General features: G+C 37.3%; 4 protein-coding genes across 4 annotated transcripts; 1 reads left to right on the forward strand and 3 right to left on the reverse strand.

Annotated features, from left to right (window-relative positions):
• Positions 1-2,343: 2,343 nt before the first annotated feature.
• LOC120260138 lies at positions 2,344-3,264 on the reverse strand. Its single transcript, XM_039267578.1, has one exon. It carries the CDS (start codon positions 3,262-3,264, stop codon positions 2,344-2,346), a length of 921 nt encoding a protein of 306 aa, XP_039123512.1.
• Positions 3,265-3,532: 268 nt separating this feature from the next.
• Positions 3,533-9,568, reverse strand: LOC120261067 (beta-adaptin-like protein A). Its single transcript, XM_039268740.1, has 11 exons — positions 9,419-9,568; positions 8,824-9,340; positions 8,307-8,425; positions 7,681-7,879; positions 7,049-7,277; positions 6,771-6,937; positions 6,438-6,647; positions 5,985-6,095; positions 5,712-5,888; positions 4,577-5,011; positions 3,533-4,098 (listed from the first exon to the last, which is right to left on the reverse strand). Exons 1-11 carry the CDS (start codon positions 9,475-9,477, stop codon positions 3,805-3,807), a joined length of 2,517 nt encoding a protein of 838 aa, XP_039124674.1. The 5' UTR covers positions 9,478-9,568; the 3' UTR covers positions 3,533-3,804.
• Positions 9,569-11,455: 1,887 nt separating this feature from the next.
• On the reverse strand, positions 11,456-12,249 carry LOC120261691 (60S ribosomal protein L37-3-like). The gene is made up of 4 exons (XM_039269673.1): positions 12,201-12,249; positions 11,977-12,112; positions 11,787-11,888; positions 11,456-11,700 (listed from the first exon to the last, which is right to left on the reverse strand). Exons 1-4 carry the CDS (start codon positions 12,201-12,203, stop codon positions 11,651-11,653), a joined length of 291 nt encoding a protein of 96 aa, XP_039125607.1. The 5' UTR covers positions 12,204-12,249; the 3' UTR covers positions 11,456-11,650.
• A 6,268-nt stretch (positions 12,250-18,517) lies between these two features.
• LOC120260819 (transcription repressor OFP8-like) lies at positions 18,518-19,753 on the forward strand. The gene has a single exon (XM_039268389.1). The coding sequence runs from the start codon at positions 18,596-18,598 to the stop codon at positions 19,577-19,579; it is 984 nt and encodes a 327-aa protein (XP_039124323.1). The 5' UTR covers positions 18,518-18,595; the 3' UTR covers positions 19,580-19,753.
• The last annotated feature ends 1,656 nt before the right edge of the window (positions 19,754-21,409 follow it).

Below are 21,409 nucleotides of genomic sequence, written 5' to 3' on the forward strand. Positions count from 1 at the left end.
GTGAGACGTGTGAAAGAAATAATTAATAGCATCAACAATACGATCACCAATGTCATTCCAAAAAAAGCGAAAAAATTCAACATTAAAGCCATCCGGGCCAGGGGATTTACCGTTGGGAGATCAAGGAGAGCGGAATAGATCTCCTCCCTAGTAACCTCACGAATGAGATTCGACCCGAGTCAAAAGAAAGTCCGGGAAGATCGTCGAGCAAAGCAAGAATAACATCATTTAAATCAATAGGATCGATTCGCAAGAACCGCACTCAAAGATTAGAATAGAAATTTAAAAAAGCATTTTCAATGCTAGAGTGATCAGAATAGATATTACCCGAAGCATCCGAGATAAGAGAGATGTGATTGTGATGAGCTCGGATGCGGGCCGAAGCATGAAAGAAACTGGAATTCTTGTCGCCATCGCAAACCCAAAGAAGCTTGGCCCGTTGAGCCCATTTGATGGAAATTTGTCTTTGAATGGCAGCAAGCATGGCATATTTATCAGTAAGATCCATCTGCGATTCAAAAGACTCATCCAAACTTTCAAGATTAAAAAAATATCAGACCTCAAAGATTTGAATAAGAGCAGAATCTAACGAAGAGATACCATTAGATTTCCAAGTGGTGAGCTTGAATCTGATACGAGAAAGAAGATGAGTAAGGATATGGAGGGGATTACCATGAGAAGGGGAACGCAAAGCTTCTCTGACAGTGTCGTGACAACTAGTGAAATCGAGCCAAAAATTATCAAATTTGAAAATATGACGATTGAAGCTAAGAGAGTCAGAGATAGCTAAAATGAGGGGAGAATGATCCGAGAAACTACGAGAAAGATGTTTGAGAGAGAAATTACGAAAACGGGAAATCCAATTTAAATTAACAAGACATCGATCCAGACGGGCCCAGCGGCGAGAGAGACCTCGCTGATTGTTGCACCAAGTAAAAGGAGAGCCCGAAAAATTGAGATCGAAAAGATTATTAGAATCGATGAAATTCTGAAAAAAAAATACGCTTTGCGAGAATAATAGTTAAAACGACCACCTTTATGTTCATTTCTGAACAAAATGGAATTAAAATCGCCAATAACAAGCCAAGGGATATGAATAGTCGAAATTTTGGAGAGCTCATGCCAAACCGCACATTGAGAAGAAAAACGATTGGAATTATAAACGACAGAAATGATGGTATCTCGGAAAAAACAGGAAGAAATCACAAGATGGAGAACTCGGCGAGAAGAGGCGATGGGGGTAACTTGACCAAGGTCCTTTTTCCAGAAAACAAGAATACCTCCAGAGAAACCCTCGGCAAGGATGGATGCCCAATCCCAAAGTCTGGAGAGTTTAGAGCAAAATTTACCAATCCGATCCGTATTAGCTCTCGTTTCAACAAGACAGAAGATAGCGAGGTTGTTCTGGCGAGTAAGACGGAAAATACGAGCAAGAGTATTCCGCGAGGAAAGGCCCCTGCAATTCCAGCAACCAATAGTTTTAGCACTCATCTAAAAACAAATTGAGAAGGTATAAAGAGACTCCCTGAAGCAAGGAAGCAGATAGATGAACAAAGTCAGGAGTGGCTGTCCTCTCCAACTTCAAGTCTTCCCTTTTTCTGGGTTTCAACATCTAATATAGGACCCTTCCGAATAAGCGCAACGCGCCGAGCCTCTTCTTGATATTGATCCAGCGTCATTAGATCATCGGGTTCTTCTTCTTCCTCGGACATTTGATCATCCGATTCCTCAGAAGCAGAACCCTCAGGATCACTGTCCTCATCCATCGAACCCTCTTACAGAACACCAGAAACTTGGGCTACAAGTTTGAGATGATCCGAGATAGGGTTAACAGGGGGGTTAGTTCCAACAGAAGACAAGAGGATAGGAGGAGGAGAGGTATTCCGAGAGTTCAACGGTCCATTATTCTCGAGATAAGGAATACTGGGTTGAGTGGGAGACGGAGCAGCACTCAACAAGACATTCGATTTGGATGTAAAGTGGGGTGTCAGAAGAAACATTGAAGTCCCGAGGCGCTTTGGAAGAGCTCAAACCAGAATCCCGAGAAATCTCGAAAGTAGTAACGGGTGGAGTAACAAAGGATGGGATCAACAGTAGGGGCACAGGTGTTAGAGCACGGGGGTTCGTGCGAAGAGGCGATTGAACCGGGACGCCGCCCACTAGCCCCTCCACGCAAACCGCCACGCATCGAAGATAGAGGAACCCCGACTCCACGTGACCCTCGTTTCCTCGAACGGCCGCCGATCCCTCATCCGCAGCGGTGCACGGGCACCGCCACCGCTGGGAACGGGAAGGGCCACGCCCGGGCGGGAGACGAAGCCAAGGTCCAAGTCCCGATCTATCTCATCGAGCGAATTTTTCCACAGGCGCATAACTTGCATGAACAGGGGAAGGAGGAACAGGACCAGCATCAAGCCCAGCCACTGAAGGATAAGGCTCCTGTCTGACCTCCTTCCCTCGCGAAGGACGAGGGGGCTGCGAGACAGTAGCCTTCCCAGTGGCTGGAGAACGACTACAGGAATTAGAACCATGACCAATCACCCCACAAGAGTAACAGAAGGTCGGTAGACGCTCATAGAGAACAATCGTGAAGATCCGATGAGAGTCATCGCGAGCCGTAAAACCCTTACACAGGGGTTTGGATAAATCAAGTTCAAGGCAAACACGAGCATATTTAGTACGAGTAAGTGATAGTGTAAGCTCATCGATTTTCAACAGCCTGCCCAGATGATTAGTAATGGTTTCCAGAGTGTCACCACTCCAGAACTCGATCGGTAGATTATGGAGTTGAATCCATATTGCCGCAGTAGTGAGTTTAGTAAAGCTTGGTTCAAAGTACGGTTTCCATGGAGACAACTGCAAGATGATGCCATTAATGGTCCATGGACCATCAGAAAGCAAATGTTGCATAGCAGTTTGAGAAGAGCAGCGGATGAGGAGAAAGCCGTTAGGCAAGTCCGAAATAAGAAACTCACCAAAGTTTTCCCACTTCTTCAAGAGAAACAGCTTCACTTGCTCGAAAGAGGGAGGCTTACCGAAGAATTTCCCAAACAAAGAATGCTGAAAACGCAGGCGAGCACGACTCAGAGTATCTGCATCAAGTTTAATGAAATCGGAAGTAGTTTCCTTTAGTTTGTTAAGGACTGAGGGATTATGGAGTGGAGAGAGGTCTTGGGTTGAAGTGTGTTTGGAGGCAATTTGGGCCCAAGAAGGAGTGGGAGCGCACTGGGAGATTGCGGTGGGAGCTTGCCCCCCACTTGCCATAGCAAGAGGGGGAGAGGGACGGAGAGAGCGTTCAGGAGAAGCCAGTTCAGTTCAAGTTGACGCAAATTATCTTCACATCTGTTACCCCTGCCAATGGTTTTTTAAAGTAAACCAAAAATTTCATGGTCTTTTTAAAGGAGACTGTCAAACAAGTAAAAGAAGAGGAACAGATTCACCTTTGCTTCGGAAATTTTGGGTTGAGGAAAAATAAAAATAGCTAAAACAAATCACAAGAAAATTCAAGCAATACATTACACTGTATCAAGAATACAAAGGGAAAGCAATTCTATTTTTATTTCTTTTTCCTCTTCTCCGCTCAATTCATTAAGTTTAATACAAAACAAACTACACGCAATTATTCTTCAGTGTTCAGTACAAAACAATTAATAAACCTTCCTGTGTGTTCCATAATGCACTGGCAGCAGCCAAAATTTGCCAAGCCTATAAATACCTGGCAAGTTAAACCATCACCAGATTCAACCAAAGATCATATACTGGAATTAACCCCATGTTGAGTAGCATACAAAATGGCACAAACAGCTAAGCTACACTGAGCTTGGACAACGCCGACTGAAACAATGCTGAGAAAGCTTCGGAAACACTTGAATCATCAGCCTTTATCTTTAATTGCGCCTTCGCAGATGATGCGTTGATGAGACATTCCACAAGGAAGAAGGATGACGGTTCATCTGCTCTTTGAGCAAAGAAAAAGAACTTGAAATTTGGAGCTTGACCACCAGAGGCAATGCACTGGATGGAGTGGCCTTGCATGTGCCGAAGAAGGGCCTGGGGTGTTGTTAATGCAGCCGCTCCTTTAGGGGTTAAAGAGCATTCCTGTAGATAAAATGCACATTTTCTTTCTAGGTGAGCATTAGAATATGCAAAGTAGATAAAATAAAACATGCAAGATTTTGCCTTACATTATCATAAAAGGCCCCATGCTCCGAAAATTGAGACCGAAATAAATGTGGGACTATGTTTTTGTCCATGTATTTAGTGCAACTAGTGTGCAATAGCATGAGCTTTGGGCTTAGCAATTTTAGTTCATCAAAGCATTTGAAACAAAAGAATAATTTGCTGTGGTAAAAATGCAAAGGAAAAATATTGCTTCTAGGCAAAATGAAAAATTATACCAAAAGAAGTCTAGTAAAGAAGAAAAATTAATCCTCAAAATGCAGGTGAACTCACTTGCTACACAGTTCAGAATAATAGAAAGTTTGATGATTAACTTATACAGACAGTTTACTTGAATGAGAAAGTACATGTGCATTTCATGACACAAATTCGTAAAGTTATAAAATAGTTAAGGTACCTGAGATGAGGATATTTGCAGTTGACCCCATTTCTTTTGGAAATTACTTGGATCCAAGACTGGTTTTGGATTCAGCTTTAAAGAGGGCGGCTGAGGTGGTTCAGGTTCAACTGGCACACCAAGCCCAAGAAGGTCATCAATAGCTAAGGCAGACTGCAATGAGGTGGCAGCCTGAGCAGGGCTTGGAGTCGCCGAACTGGCAACAGACACTAAGGAGGCATCATATTCAAGACCACCATAGGAAGAACCATTATGTGTTAGCCCTCTACTCTCTTCCTTCTCAGCGGTACTCAGGAGAAGATCATTGTCATTGGCATCATATCTTTGAGCAGGAATTACATTATCTCCAGAATCTGCTCCAAGAGATATATCCCCAATATCTTCAGAGAACTCAAATGGTCCACGATGCTCCTTATCAATGAACAGATAAGAGGGCTACAAAATGTAGGGATGTATGAGTTTAGTTCGGCATTAAAATCTTCTCAAGAAGCACAGTAGGTCAACAGAAGATGGAGAAAATCAACAACAAAATGATTAAAGTGAATAACACAAAGCTCTAAATTACAGTGATCATCATCAGAATTTCATATTTATTCACCATTCTCCTATTGGTCTTTGATATGAATAAACATGTAAACAAATTAACAGCTTCTAACAGCTGTCACATACATAATCAGTGCTACTCTTCTAAACTGACAGAAATCAGGCTACAAAAAAATTGACTGGGAATATGGACCTCAGTGACATCTTGCAATGGATAAATATTATGCAGCTAGTAAGTAAAGATTTTGTGCATGACCACTTCATGGATCATTTTAGCAAATGATCATACACAAACTGAAATGATAGTTCAGAGTCAGGAAATGCCACTCAGCTATGATCAGCAACTTGTAGAAACCATTCACAAAATTTTATTCATACATACTTGTTAAATAAGCAAACATTTCCTATTATTCCCTAAATCGAATTCCAACTTATAACCAATTCCTGACTAATTAGCAAAAACTATATCTAAAGAAGGGCCCCAAATAAAAGCAAATAATGAGCTGTCCAATTTTTCAAGAATCATATTACACAAACCAATCCAAGGTAACAGTAAAACTGAAACATTTAGCAACAAAAATGAAAACCAAACCTTCTGGTAAACAACTGATAAACTGTTAAACTCATCAAATATGCGATCTTTAATTTCATTGCTCTGAGTGTCAGCAAAGACTGATACAGCTTGCTTAGGAGGGTTTACTACACGTTCTGCCACTGACACATCATGCTGCAGAAGTCTGTAGTAGAACAGGGCTCGGTCATGAACATCCTGCAATGAACTTTTTAACCTGAATGGTGTGCAATTTTTTTTAAAAAAAAAACATAAATAAGCTAAAGGTGCATAATTCTATGAATCTAGCTTCACCTGGTGAGAGTCAGCCAGACCAGCAACTAAAGCAGCCCCTAAGGCCTTCTGTGTTTCAGGAGGCCTTTTAAAGAAGCATTTCATTGCAGCAGTAAGAAGATGCAAGCGAACCTAGAAAAGAAGATTCATTTGATAAACAAAACAATGTGGCAAAACCTCATTATTGTTTCAGATGAAGAAAATGCAAAACAATCAAATCTTATATAATAGATGGAGAGGCAAGCATTTTTCAGGGACCCCATAAATCTGATTGGAGGAAAACATAGATGACCATATAAAAGGAAAAAAAAATGTCAAAAGAAACAAATTACTCAGAGCTCATTGTAATGGTCAGTGCGAGTCAAATGCATAGCTATGAAGTCCTTGATAAAAGTCACAACTGGAACTAAACCCCTAGAAGAGATATGGCAGAACATAATTCCCAAATACAAAGAATTTGTTGATGGAAGTTACCTCTGCAGAATGTTCCTCATTCCAGTTTTCGATAAGACTTTCCAAAATATAAGGAGCATCAAGCATGTCCTGCGAGTACTCCCCCAACATCCATATAAGGGCTGATTTTGCCTTCGGTTCTTGAACATTCTTACTGCTGATATTTCCAACAACCGCAATACAATCATGACTCCATTGAGGATATTTCCTCAAAAGATCCTTAACTAGAACCTGAAAATCATTTATGTATAAGTGGAACATCTCAATTTTAACCACAGTGTAGTAACTTTTCCCATTGCCACCATTAATAGATGTAAATAATTTTTGTATGGTTATTGCAGGGAAACTACTCACCAATGTCTCAGCAGTTACATAATCCTTATCCATCTCCAGAAACTGAAGGAGCCGGTCCACAATTGCATTCACATCATATTGCTGTAAGGCTATTTTCCCAACTGCCCTAATTGACTCCCTTGCAATAGGGACATCAACATTTGCAGCATATTCACATAATTCCGTCACTGAAATGATGTCAAGAAAGTTCTCAAAAAGAAGGCGACACAAGAAATGCTTGACAATAGGAAAATGTGATAGGAAAAAAATTGGCAGCTAAGTGATGACAAATTACTTACCAATTTCATAGGTATTGCTTTCATTGGCAATGGCAGTCAACATCTCAAGTTTCAGCTTTTTCACATATGATGGTTGGCTATACTGACAATAGAAATGTTTGTAGTCTGAAGAGAACAGCATTGGAGCCCGCATCACCAACAGATGCAGATGGCTCAAAACAGCATAAGATTGTTCAGGACTGCTAGTGCTCACAAGAGTAAGTAAAGGTGCTTTGATGCGTTCATAAACCTAATATAAAAAATTCACAATGATCAAAAAGTTTCCTGCTAACATAACCAGAAAACAGTGAACTACAATACTTCTAAAGAACTTTCTGCTATATCTCACACTGATGAATGGTAAAAGATATATGCTTCAAACAAGTAAATCTCTCCAAATAAAATTTAGCTTGTTTAACCAGGCGCTTAAACTAGACAGGATGGATAAAAGTGCACTATTTAGAAGTTATGAGTACTCAAACAGTTCAAGCCACCAGTTGAAATATGAATGTAGAAGTTAAACAAGAAATTATTACATGCAAAAGAAAAGAAACGGAAAGATCTAACATTTAAGAAAACATATTGCAGCAAAACTTGGGGATAAATCTTTAAATTCAAAACTGTAAGCACATATATAAAATCTATTATAATACCTGTTGATGAACATCTGTCATCGACATTGTCATATGCAAGAACAGCTTAATTGTAGCTAAAACAACAGCAGAATTTACATGTTGAAGTCGATCCTCCAGAAGATTCATTATATCAAAAATGTCATTGCTGTCTGTAGGAATATATTTTGATACTAGATCAAGTACAAGACATTGCGCCCATTCACTGAATTCCTTTATCCTGAAATCAAGCCAAACTCTTTGAGTTTACAAAGTATAGTTAAAGAACCACCCTGATAATTGAAAATAAAACATACATGAATCTAGGATAAAATAAACAGAGTGGATATGGAAGTGATCCAGAACAAGCACAGTTTTTGAACTTCCATCTTTAAAGATTTACAAGGTTTAAACAAAAACAAAAGGTTAACATCTAGAACAACAAATAAACATTACCACCAAGTAGCTCAATTAAGTTGGGACCAATTTCAGATGGATAAAATTGTTTTACAAATAAATATCAAATATATCACTCTTTGGAAATTTTTTTCACAATCTAGAATTTTCATTTTTGTGTCACTCATTTCAAGTTGCTAACACAAACTGTCTGCATAAATTATCACTTGCACTAAACAGATTAATAACTTTTATTTGAATGAAGGACATACCTATTCAAGAGATAATAAACCACTTGTTTGCTAAGCAAAGCTTCTCTCTCCCTGGATGCTTCCTCGGAAGTTTCCAAGTTCCATATCTCTTGCAATGAGGAAAGGCAATTGGCAACCACCTGGAACCATCCAAATCACAACCCATCAGTCCCACTGCATGATTTAATACACAAATCTTACAATTAAGCCCTCTGCTCATCAAATTCATCTTTGGTCAGGCAGTAGCTTACATGGCCAAACTTAACAGTAAATATTTTGACCCAAACTTACAGAATAAATCAAAAGATGCGTTATTTATAAGGTTCTTTTTCACAAGATTTCAGTTGATCTCATCTAAATTAAATAGGACCCAATCCAGCCAACACTATCAAAACTCAACGGTAAAGGGCAACATACTCTAAAGCATTGCAATTAATTTGTCACATGAACTAAAGAAGAAGATCTCATCTGAATTTAGGACATTTTAATCAGCACATTTAATCCAAAGGAACAAAACTAATGAGATGCATGATCACACCTGGGGATCTGGATCACTGAGCATAAGGCTCTTGAGCAATGCCGGAAAATCCGCATCCAAGCACGTCGCTGGCGAGATATGGTACAACTTGAGCACCCCGACAGCGGACACCATCCTCACATAAGCGCTCCCATCTTTCAACCCCGATCCAAGCGGTCCAACAAGGTACTCAACAAGATTAGCAACCCTCAGAGAGCAAAGGGACCGCAAGGCGAGACCACGGATCATTGGATCCTCATCTCGGCAGTCCTTCTGAAGGAAATTGATGGTGAGGAGTGCAAGATCGGGGTTAGAGCGCGCATAGTTGCCAACATAGAGGTAGCACATCTTCTTCAGAACGATGTCGGAAGTAGCGGAGCACATGACCATCTCGCTGAAGGCGGAGGAGACATCGATGCCGACGGTCATGTAGGAGATCACGCGCTTGAAAAGATCACGCTTTGAGTCATCGGCGCCAGGCGCGCGGCTTCCAGCGAGCTGGCGGAGCTGGAGACGGAGATCGGAGACCTCACTTTTGCTGGAAGGGAGAGAAGAGATGAGAGATTAGATTGGAGATTGGGGAAAGGATTAGGGTTAAGGTCTGGAGGGAGCTTACCCGGAGGGCTGGGAGGGAGAGGCGGAGGGAGAGCGCTGGGAAGGGAGCGGAGGAACCATGGCGGGAGGACGGCGATTTACCACTGCGAAATTCGCACTCCGGAGAGAGACAGAGCCTTAAATTTCAGTGAAGCTTTGATTTTTTTTTTTTTTTTATTTTTAAAATAATATTATTCCCTCAAAAATTGATAATTTTTTGTGGCTCATAATTACGGTTTGAGTTTTGTTTGCTATAGCCTATATATATATATGCCTTCAAAACTTAATAATTACATTTGTGTGTGTATATAAATTATAAATTATATGTAAAAGAAACTTTTTCCACTTGTTATAATAATTTTCTATAAAAATTCTGAATCCATGAGAAAATGTGGCAGAAGAGTTCATGAAGCAAAAAAATCATTAATTAATTTTTCTGGGGAAATTCTTTATGTTTTTTTTTTACAATTTCTTTATTTTAAATCATTTCCTTCTATCTAGACTGTGGGAAAGAAAGGTATTTTAAGGCTTAGAAGGGCTACATAATGAGATACCGAATCCTCAAAGGTTCCTTTGAGGTGATTATCTTTGATTTTTTTCAGGCAAATTTTGGCTTTTCACCCACACAAATTTTGAGGTGATAAAAATTGACATGAATCCATGCATACAAAGATTGCCCATTTTTGAACGTAATAGCTTACAAAATCACCTGCATTTGCCTGATTGGCATCCTGAGCAAGTTGCTGGAGTCCTCGTGTAACCTCATGAAAAATACTTTACTAATTGCTTGTTTGTTTAAACTTTTTTAATGGTGAGTGTTAGAGCACCCAAAAACTTAAGAACTAATGAAAAATAGATTCACATATGAAAAAGTACGGAAATCCTGGACCAGCTTGTCAGCTAGTACAAGGTACCAGCAAAACTGTAATGAACCACACCTAAACAATGAGAATCAAATTAAATAAATCCTGAACACCAAACAATCGTCGATCATCGCAAACCAATAAGAAAATGAAAGTAATCAACATTCTCATTTCAGTGTGACAAATCATTGTAAGCGGGTAGAAATGCGGGTAGAAATGCAAGAGGATAACCTTAAAACCGTAACGACACATCAACACATGGAATCATTCATCACAATCTGAAAGAAACTGGTAGTGACCATAGAATCACTTGGAGCAACCAAAATTACATTTGATTATATGCTCACTGTAAGTAGGGTGGTAGTAAAAACGCAATAATGAGAAAACTTGTGTAGGAAACCAGGAATACATCCACAAAATAGTTTACTTTCTCAGACCAGTTACATGTTAAAGGATTAAGTTCCTGCAAAACATGTCAGTTGGGTGCTCAACCAATTATACTACTAGATATATTACAACAAATGGGGGAAATTTTCCAAATCCTATCATGATATCATCACTCTTCTTGATCCAAAAGAATTGCTTTCTTGGCATATAACAGCCTAACGAAATCTCTCAGCAGAATCTCATGTTTAATAGGAAAACTAAAAGGCACTACAACAATACTAAGTTCTTCAATGATCTAAATTGAATTCCTAATAAGCTGCAAACACACTCCAATTCTCAATCAGAGGTGACATAAAATGGAAATAAAGGTGTCTTAAAACAGTTCAGCATTCATTTGTCTAACAATTGCATATAGATTGTCCGAAACATGAGGTTGACAAAAACAATAATCTTCATCCTAATGTCAAAACACTTACCTTAAAATGATCAAGAAAGGCACTAGAGCAAAACTGCATCTTCAGATGATCTAAATTGATTTCCTAATAAGCAGCAAACACACTCCAATGCTGAATTAAAAATCACTCCATAGGATCACATAAGTGTATTCCAATTGTTGTTTATTCATCACAAACCCCTTCACCAACTGGATTTCCAAATTGAGAAACAAGCCAAGTGGAAATGAACTGCTTGAGACTAGCTATCTTACAAAGAAAATCCTTTTAAAACAGACTGCACTTTCTCTGAGCATTCAGTACCTTCAAAAACAAAGGTAGCTCAAATGGCACCAATACACAGCAAGAGCCATAATATAATTTTAAACAATCAACACAAACAAGTAAAGGTAGCAACTAAATTCATCTCAAAATCCTCTAATTAGATAATATGAAATTCAGGACAATGCCATGACAGAGAACACTCAAAACGAGTTCTAGCATTCAAAACAAATCAAAATAACAGCAGCAGCCCACAAAATTACTCATAAAAATCGTATCTTTCCTCACAGTTTAAGATGAGGCAGCAACCGCCGCCTTGCTCCTTGGAGCTGCTTGAGTACCTGAAACCCGACAAAGAAATTTAAAAAAAAAAAAAAAGGAAAGAAACAAGCATTTGAAGAAGGGACATCAAAGAACCAAAGAATACCTTCACGGAAATTACTCTTGAACCGTCGTGGAAGGTGGCGGAGATACCTCATTCTCCCAGTGCCAGTCGTCTTCCTCCTTATCGCCTTCACGCTCCAATTATCTACTCAAAAAACTTCCAAAAATCAACCAAAAATCCAACAAGAAAATACACCAAGAAAAATAAAACATAAGAGATCCAAATAGATCACATTTGCGGATGCGAGCAGAGGGGTAACCACAGGCGGCGCAGCGGCTCTTCTGGAGATGAAAGCTGCGGCGGCCGCAGCGGACGCAGAGAGTGTGTGTCTTGTTGCGCCGCTTGCCGAAGCTCCCCGTTCCCTTACCCTGAAATCAACGAAGTGACGAAAAATTAGGGAGAGATCGAAGAGCTAGGGTTCCGGCGAGGGCGGCGGCCGCCGCCGCGTTGGCTTACCATTGCGCGAACGAGAAAACCCTAGAGAGGAGGGAAGGTTGGTGTCGGGGATTGACAAGTTTTATAGGTTAAATCAACGGTTAAGATTATGCGATCTGTTTGATTAGATTAGAGCATTGATCAAACGGGTCGGATCTTTTTTACATCCGAAAAACCGGTGGGGCTAAAATCCGTTAACTTAATCAGGTGTACAATGACCTGTTGGTGTTGGACCTTTCAAAAGGCACAAACATACCTTAGGCCTCTTTGTTTAAAGGCCCATTATATCTTCTCATTTAGGGCCCATTAGAACATATCTACCACGGAGATGTGGTTTTTTTTTCTGAAAGATTTATTTTATAAAAAGAAATACTTTTTATTTTATTTTTCCTTTTAGAAACCATCTTAAATGTGCAACTAAGAAAATATAAATTAATTTATTTATTTTTATGAAATATACTTCTAAAGTTGTAGCATGTATTATTCTCTCCATTATTATATAATTAGTGCATTTAGGTTATATGTCTCAATGATTGTTTAGTTTGAGAACTATGAGTTAAAATTTATTAAACGAATGTTAATTTTCATGTAAAAAGAAAATATTGAAATTAAGTTATTAAAATTGAGGATTTTTTTTATTTTGTTATCTTAAATAATATGATATATTTATTACTAATCACAACCACAATGATATATATCTACTTAAATATAGTATATTTGAAAAGGTGAATAAACCACTTCGAATAAAAAAAAGGAACAAGTACAAAAACCCACATGCCTTAACTATACAGACGAGTCAAGGCACAACAACAAAACAAAGGACCATCACCTAATCCACAAGAAGTGGCACAGTACAAGCAGGAGAACAACAAAAGAAAGAAGGAACAATAAACTGACAAAAAGGCGCCACACAACGCCAGCACAAAAACAACAACTAGCATGTGGACTGGGCCAAAGTGTCCTCATAAGGCACAACGCCTCCTAACTCCTCCGAAGGCAACACTCCTCCTAACTCCTCCACCCGAGGTCCATCAAGGAACAGGCTATGGCGAATGGCATCAGCGGGGGCTTCCAACTTCGCTCTAGACCCCTCAGCAACTGAAGTAAACCAAGATAATAGTATATGATCAATTTTAATGGTAAGAACATGCGCAGACAAACAATTAGCATTAAAAATGCAATTATTTCTAACAGTCCAAATGTTCCAAATAATTGCTTTAACAACTAGATCCCCCAACTCCCGACAATCATTCCTCAGCGAGGAACGCCAAGAATCCCAAACCAAATGCATGAACATAGGAGCCTCCGGGAGCTGAAAGAGACGCACAAAGTAGTCCCATACTTGTTTAGCAAACGAACACTGGAGAAACAGGTGATCCACCGTTTCCAGTCCGGCGTACACATAACACAGGTGGCAGTAGGAGCCGGTTGCATCTTCTTCTCTCTAAATTATCAAGAGAAAGAATTCTATTTTTCCAAGCGAGCCAGTTGAACAAAGTGATTTTTTTGGGGCATAAGTTACGCCAGAAAAATCGCACAATAGGGCACCGCAACCCACCATCTATCTAGAAGCTATAAAACGATTTAACCGAGAAGTTACCATTTCCCGTAAGCCTCCACCACTTCCTATCTTCCCCACTCTCATTCGTACTCTGTAGCCGCGCCATGGTATTCTGGATATCAAGGTTAGACGAAAAGGGGGCCTGGTTACAAATGGACAGCATATCACGGATCGTATCATTGGGTGCACTCGTCCTACTGAACTCCTCAGGCCAAATAAACATAAGGGCACAACCATTAATCCAACGATCTTTCCAAAAAAGGGACTCCGTCCCTGATCTCACACCTTGTAGTACACATCCTCTTAGAGCAGGGAGGCAACTCAGCACCCCTTCCAAAAGAAGGAAACCCTCTCTAAGAGCCTAGGGAATAGGTTCCAACGCTGAAAACCATAGTTATAACGTATAACACTCACCCCACACCAAGATGCGTCAGACATGATAAGTGTATACGTTTTCTCCGCCAATTATGAAAAATAAGTGTATATATCAATAAATATCCTAATTTTAGAATATATATCAATATATATATATATATATCAAAAATAGTGGTTAAAATTCACATTAGTCATCAAATCTAAAAAAAATGCCATTTAAGCAAAAACATTCATTCTTATCACTTATTGTGCCTTGATTAATAGTACACTAGTTTGTCCATTATCTTAAAATCAATTTAAGTGTTGTTAAGAAAGTGTATTTCTTTTTTACCAGAGAATACACTTGGATTTTTGGCATTTGATTGCAGTAAAAAACAATCTAACATATTTATATTATCTATAGACAAAAAAAACAAAAACAAATATGTTTGACATAATTCAAGAAGACCACAAATGAACTTCAAAACAAAAACATTTCCAAAGTATACACTGTTTGTGTGTAAAATTTAGTGAGAAATTGTTGTTATCTTGTTCTTTGTGGGAAGCCATATTCACTACTCTCACTAGATTGAAAATCATGAGTTATCACTTGGCAGCATTGGCCATTGATAGGTCAAGCTCCTGTGAGAGCTGTATAGACTATAGAGAGGGGCCATCTCCAAACACAAACATGCTGCTGCTTTCTAGAAAGGACATATCTTGCCATGTCTCCCCGGCACTCAAATTACTTTTCTCATTACATCATTTTCAACCTCTTGTGCACCAATAATTTCCCAATTTGAATATATTCACATTTCTTCATCCTAGCAACCAAATTAAAGCACTTGTTTAAACATATTTATTAAAAGAAGAAAAAAAAATTAATAGAACAGAAAATTTGGAAGATGAAATTTGAAAATTAATGCATATCTTATGGTACAAAGACAAGAGGAAAGTGAAGAAACACCGAAAAGATTTTTTTTCTTTTACCAAAAAGATGTAAATAAAAATAAGATAATGATATAATTTACTGATCACAAAAATAAATCGTATATAATTTGATTATATATTAACGGTATGATATTTTTTCTAAAAGTTATATCATTAAATAATTCAAAAAATATATACATGTGAAGCATGCAACATTAGCAAAATCGGTTTTTTAACCGAAAACATTTCCAACCTTAATTTTCAAGAGAAAAAACTCTATTCTTCAAAATATTTAGTGAAATATCTATTTTGAATTAACTATTAATTTAGATTCAAAAAAAAATATTTTTAAAAAAATAATAATTAAATAAACCACATTTAATAAGAAATCTCAAAGTACTATACAAATGCAAACTCAACATTGAAGATATATGATAAGACAGGCAATGAACTACAATGGAAAGAGAAACAAAAAACGGAGATAAAACCAAAAAAAAATAAATAAATTTCAAGTACAAAAAGACAAACTCCTAGGGGGACATGGGAAAAGATACTACAAGCAAATGTACCGAGCGTGCTCCCTACTCGATTGTCATCCCATCAAAATGATTTGACTAGCTCATTTGTTAGTTTAAAATTTTCAAACTATATTTTGTTGTTACAGTTGATCAGTCTTCTAGTCTGATTTTCTTTGTACAGTTGAGTTTTTCAATTTAATTTTCTTTGTATCGGGAGCTGCAAAAAAATCCATAACATAAACGTATCAACATGATGGACTATGGACATAATGATTTTATAGTTAGAGAACTCTAAAATATTAATTTTTTACTCATTAATTACTTTGCAAATGATCTTTTCTCTTTTAAACGCCACATCTGTCTTCTTACATATGTGATTGTGGTGAGAGGCAAAGAAAGCAAGACTAAAAAAGAATTACAAACACATGTTCATTTTATTGTAGTTCTCCACATATTTATATATTATTTATATAAACTGAACCATGAATTTAATTCACTTTGTACCACTATCACTATGTACCTTTAATAGATCCAGACCTACATGTATTTCCTGTGTCAATAGTTTGCTTGCAATAGTATGCATTAATAACTCTTAATGGTTAAGAACTATTTCTACCCCTGTCACAGTGTTTGTGCAATGTTGTACTATTTAAATATATTAATTCAACCCCAACAAATAAAAAATCAAAAAAATGCATGGCTTATTAATATGTCTCTCTCAAAGAATTCAAAATTTCTGATATTGTGGTCCACTTTGCACTCCAATGTTCAAATACAAATGCATGTTGACAGAAAAATTCACACTCTCTTTGAGATATATGTGTATATAAAAATATATATATATATATATAACTTTTATAACTATCTCATTCAAACCAGTATATGACTCCAGACAAAAAGATATCAAATGATAAGCATACTTGGATCTGAAACTTGAACTTCAAATGCAAAGTCACAAAGAAGACAATTAAACAAAACAATATCCCCTTAAAGTGTAGCAAAGCAAAGTGAAGAAGACCTAAAAAGCCAAACATTAATTCTCTCCAAGTAACAACTCTGAACCTTATTTCAGTGCCTATATATTATTGTCCTACAGATAAGGAAAACTCTAAGGACATGAAGACATTCATAAGCCCCAACAGCACATGAAAATCCCGTAAAAGGTGGTGAAGGACTAGTGCATGCTTATCACCTTCTCTTTGGTGCTGTTACTTAGCCTTTAGATGCCCCATGATTTACAAGATATAAACTAAACTTTATATATATATATATAACCATATACATGATGAAGTTTAATGTTTTTTTTATATCTTGCTCTGATGATAAGTCAAAAAATAGTCTGGTTGTCAACCTCTATTCTTGTTTTTTTCTTGTTATATCTTCTATTCAGTAAATCTCAGCACTTTATATAAATATATATATTGCTCTGAGAGTAGAATCCATTTGAAAAGTAAACCCACAAGGGACACATGGAGAGCAAGACATGCTTGTCTTGGCACTGGTTGAGAGCATAAAAGAGGACAAACAGTGATGGCCTTGTGTCATGGGAAACGAGCCCTAAGGACAAGGGAAACGACAAAGAGGTTCTTGGGGTTGTTTCCCTCCATGCATGGATTTGAAATTAATGATAAGCAAATAAGAGTACTCCTGCACTGCTATATTGTATGATATAAATATGAGTAAAAGTTTGTAACTTGAAATACTTATGTGGGGGATTTTTAAACAGTGAAACGTATGGTCCTTTTGCCTTGGCTTTTAGAAGCGCTTGTGTCCTTGTTGAGATGGGAGTAATCCCTAGGGATGCCCCTATAAGATAAGAGGACGTGGGAGTTTGGGTTAGTTACCAACTACTTTGTTTTGATTGCCTTTGTTTAGTATCTACAAAAACAGTGTTTCATCAGGCTTTTTTCTTGTCCCATTTCATGCATGGCTTGAAGGTCATATACATATCAATTATCTTCTATCATATATATATTGAAAAAAACAAAGACTAAGAATATATATATATATAAAGAACAGGGCAAGGCCTTAAGTACATTCAACAAAAAAAATCAAAACTCTAACACGACGCCTCACATAAAAATTAAAATAAAAATAATATTGAAAAAAAAAAAAATCCAAATTTCACTTTGATCTAAAAGGATGATGGACATAAAGAGAAACTTGAAAGGGATTCATTCCATGGCCAACACCCATCCCTACAAGCTGTATTGTTGGTATATCTTGAAAGCAACCAGACCTACAAAAAAAATATATCTATGTCAATACACATAGATATTGCGCTTTGTATTATTACCTCTAAATGAGTCCTTCGCAGAGCCTAGCTATCCCCACAACAATATGAACATATGAGATGTGCTATAGCATTAGTCCTTCACTAGTTAAAATCAAGGCTTATTGGTTTGGGACTACTCCCGAGACACATCAGTCCTGACACAAAAGAGGCCAACCATAAAACACTCACCCATGTCTTGCTCCTCTCTCATCAATATCATAACGTGGGCACTCACCATCCATGCACATACATAGGTATCATTAGTGTTTAATTGATTTGAGATTAAGGGTGGAGTAAGACTAAATTGAACGTTGAGTTACGATACTAAGACTGTTAAGACATGCGCAAATATAAATAAATAAATAAATAACTAGAGGAGAAAATGGGACGTTTCAAAATATATGATATATATTATTAATCAGTTAAAAGTATAATAATAATAATAATAAAAGAAATCAAAGGGCACTTGATGTATTTAGAAAAATTTCCCTAATAAATATTTTCTAAAATTTATAATTTCTCCTCATTATATCACTGTTCAATACAACAAACCTGAGAGAATTCCATCCCTTGTCTCAATATATAGAGCATCATATAATAGGGTAATAATGAGCTCCTCATTGATCATCCCTTTTGATTCCCTTCTTTTGTTTCCTTCTTTTCAAAAACTCCCTCTATATATTTAAACTCTCCCAAACATCCTTCTTCTTGGCCTATAAATACATATCTCCTTATCCTTGTTCACTTCCATCTAGCTCAAACACCTAACACACCAAAAATGGACAACAAGAAGAACACAACCACCACCAACACCGCCACCACTGCACTTAAACAAAGCCTTACACGGCTGCTCCGTCGCACAACATGCTCTACCAAGTCCGACGCCACTCACCGTCCACCTATCTCTTTTCACAGGCCTTATTACCACCTCAACAACCTCCCACTCACTTTCAATTCACTAGAATCACATACAAACCACTCTAAGAAGAAGAAGAAGAAGAAGAATAAAAAGAAGGTGGTTAAGAAGGAGAGAAGACTCACTGAAGTTGGATCTTTCTATGAGACTGGAGAGCATGAAGGGAGGAGGTGCCCTCCAGTCTCTCCTATCTCTCCTTCAAAATACTACTCTTCCTACTTCTTTTGTTTTGACAATGAAAAGAATAGAAGGAAAAAGAAGAAGAAGAAGAAGTTGTTATCCAATGCTTATGGATTTACTACTTCTTCATCAAGCGATGAAGAACTTGGTGGCCTTTTCAGCAGTGAGGATGGAGAAGAAGGAAGAGAGGATTGTTCAGAGGCGTTCTTCTCCTCCAAGAGCTTCTCTTCTGATTCCTCAGAGTTTTACCAACGTCCTTTGTCCATTTCTTCAAAGAGAATCACTCATAAAAGGGATATCACTTCATCTTCTTCGTCACGTCGTCGCCGCGCAAACAATGCATTTCGTCCTCTTGTTTCAATGATGTCTTATGATGATCACAAGAAGAAGAAGAAGAAGGTGAAGCCTAGAAAGTTTGTTATGGATGACAATGAAGAGGATGAAGATGAGGAAGAGAACAAGGGGATTGCTGTAGTAAAGAAGTCAAAGGATCCTTATGGAGATTTCAGGAGCTCAATGTTAGAGATGATAGTTGAAAGGCAAATGTTTGGTCCTAGAGATCTTCAGAGACTCCTCCATTCTTATCTTTCATTGAACTCAGACCACCACCACCCAGTCATTCTCAAAGCATTCTCTGATATCTGGGAAGCTCTTTTCAGCAACTAATCAATGTTGTGTTGCCTTGTGTGTTAAGTGTTTAATTAGTAGTTAGTGTTTGTTAATGTTAATGAAGTTGCAATATTGAGTCTTTCTTCTTCTTCTTTTACTTTGAAAGAAAGAAGAGGAAGTACTCTCTTGTTGACATGATCAAGAAGGTACTAATTATTATTATTATTTTATTATTATTATTATTGTGTTTGAAGTTTGATGTTGTTTTTGTTCTATATGTCTCTCTGGTGTATGGAATAAGATAATGCCTGGAGAAACTAAAGTATGGTTTGGTGGGAGAAGATGATGAGAAAGAAAAGGTCTGTTCCTTTGTCTTGATCTTAAGCAAGATAGATTCTCTCCATTTATGGTCCCTTGTAAACTAAGGGAGAGCTTTGATTTTGAGTTGGTTGGAAGTTAAACAAGACATCAAAGGCTTTAGCATTTAATGAAAAGATAAAAGACGGTAATAGATGTGATGTTATTGAATGGGTTATCTTTTTTCAATCACTAGAGGTGCTCATTGATGGATGTTTTTTATCCTTTTTCTTCCCTTTTTTTTTTTTTTTGGTGTAGGGGTCCCAAAGCTATTTTCTTGAAACTATTTTCATATTAGATGATGTACAATACATTGTGTAATATTAAATTTAAATTTATGTGTGACTATTCCTAAAGTAATCTTTTTATAATCCTTTTGAACATGGTTATTAACTCTCATATTTCTTTTGGTATAAAATAATGAATCTAGCTAGGGGTTTAAAACAAGTTTGTTTATAAATTATTATTATTATTTTTTAAAAAAAGAAGAATGTTTGACTAGACTAGATGGTAATATGCAAAAATAAACCCAAAAGAAAGGACAACACTTTTTATTACTTTTTTATGGTCAAATTCATTCAAAAAATTAAATAAAAGGTTTTACAATATTAAAGTAAAATACACACACACACACACACAGCATACATTCAAAAAGAAAAAAAAGAAAGAAAAGAAAAGCAAAGAAAATTTACATGATTAGAATCATCATTAATACAACATAAATTAAACTAGAAGTAGTAGAGACACATGCGCCAATCCAAAACCAGTGGGATGAATCCATTCATCATAGTTCCATTATTACATACCATACAATAAGAACCTCAACTATTTTTTGCTGACAAAAACCATCAATAGAATTTATAGAGAGCCTATATATCCAAGTCTACAGAAGTCTTCTTAATTTAGAGCTGAATTAAAAAAAGAAAAAGAAAAAAAAAAGCAAAAAGATGGCTGCAAGCCTGCAAAGGAAAGCAACAAGTCATGAGATGTATATGCATATACTTCCAGCCAGAGCATTTAATGGCTGCTACTTTTCTTAGTATGTATATAAGTATATATATATGCAATATAAATGTTGGTTGGTTTTAGATTCTCTGGACTGGAATGAGACTACAAGGCCTAGAAGAAAGGGCATTCCCTTTCATGAATGAGCTTGTTGCAGCAGTACTGATCCCTGAGAAGAGAGTGACCTTTAATGGAGGGATGTATAGGCAGAGGTTTGGTTGTGTATCCCATTCTGCAGACCCTTTCTGTTCCTCTTAAACATCTCTCTCAAACCATGCATTAATGGCTTTTCTCTGAGACTACACTGCCAACTTTCTGTTCTGTCTCTGATTGGAACAAGTTGGAAATTTGAAAATGTTTTCATTTATAGAATTGAAGAAGGCTGGGCAAGAGAGTTTATATGTATCAAGGGAGGAAATTTGGAGATGAGATGAGACAAATGTTATGTATTTGGATGGTGGCATGGAGTTAAAGAAAGATGTCTGCATATCTGCATGGCTTTTACTGGTTTACTTTGAGACCAAC

This window comes from Dioscorea cayenensis, chromosome 5 (genome assembly GCF_009730915.1).
Source record: "Dioscorea cayenensis subsp. rotundata cultivar TDr96_F1 chromosome 5, TDr96_F1_v2_PseudoChromosome.rev07_lg8_w22 25.fasta, whole genome shotgun sequence".
Classification (NCBI taxonomy): domain Eukaryota; kingdom Viridiplantae; phylum Streptophyta; class Magnoliopsida; order Dioscoreales; family Dioscoreaceae; genus Dioscorea; species Dioscorea cayenensis.

Coding starts and splice junctions, on each gene's coding strand:
- LOC120260138 (XM_039267578.1), bottom strand. CDS start 3,264: ATGGCAAGTGGGGGGCAAGCTCCCACCGCAATCTCCCAGTGCGCTCCC.
- LOC120261067 (XM_039268740.1), bottom strand. CDS start 9,477: ATGGTTCCTCCGCTCCCTTCCCAGCGCTCTCCCTCCGCCTCTCCCTCC. Junction 8,426..8,823: donor TCAGTGATCCAGATCCCCAG/GTGTGATCATGC, acceptor GGATGGTTCCAG/GTGGTTGCCAATTGCCTTTC. Junction 6,938..7,048: donor AAGCAATACCTATGAAATTG/GTAAGTAATTTG, acceptor ACATCATTTCAG/TGACGGAATTATGTGAATAT.
- LOC120261691 (XM_039269673.1), bottom strand. Junction 11,889..11,976: donor CTCTGCTCGCATCCGCAAAT/GTGATCTATTTG, acceptor TTTTTTGAGTAG/ATAATTGGAGCGTGAAGGCG. Junction 11,701..11,786: donor CAAGAGTAATTTCCGTGAAG/GTATTCTTTGGT, acceptor GTCGGGTTTCAG/GTACTCAAGCAGCTCCAAGG.
- LOC120260819 (XM_039268389.1), top strand. CDS start 18,596: ATGGACAACAAGAAGAACACAACCACCACCAACACCGCCACCACTGCA.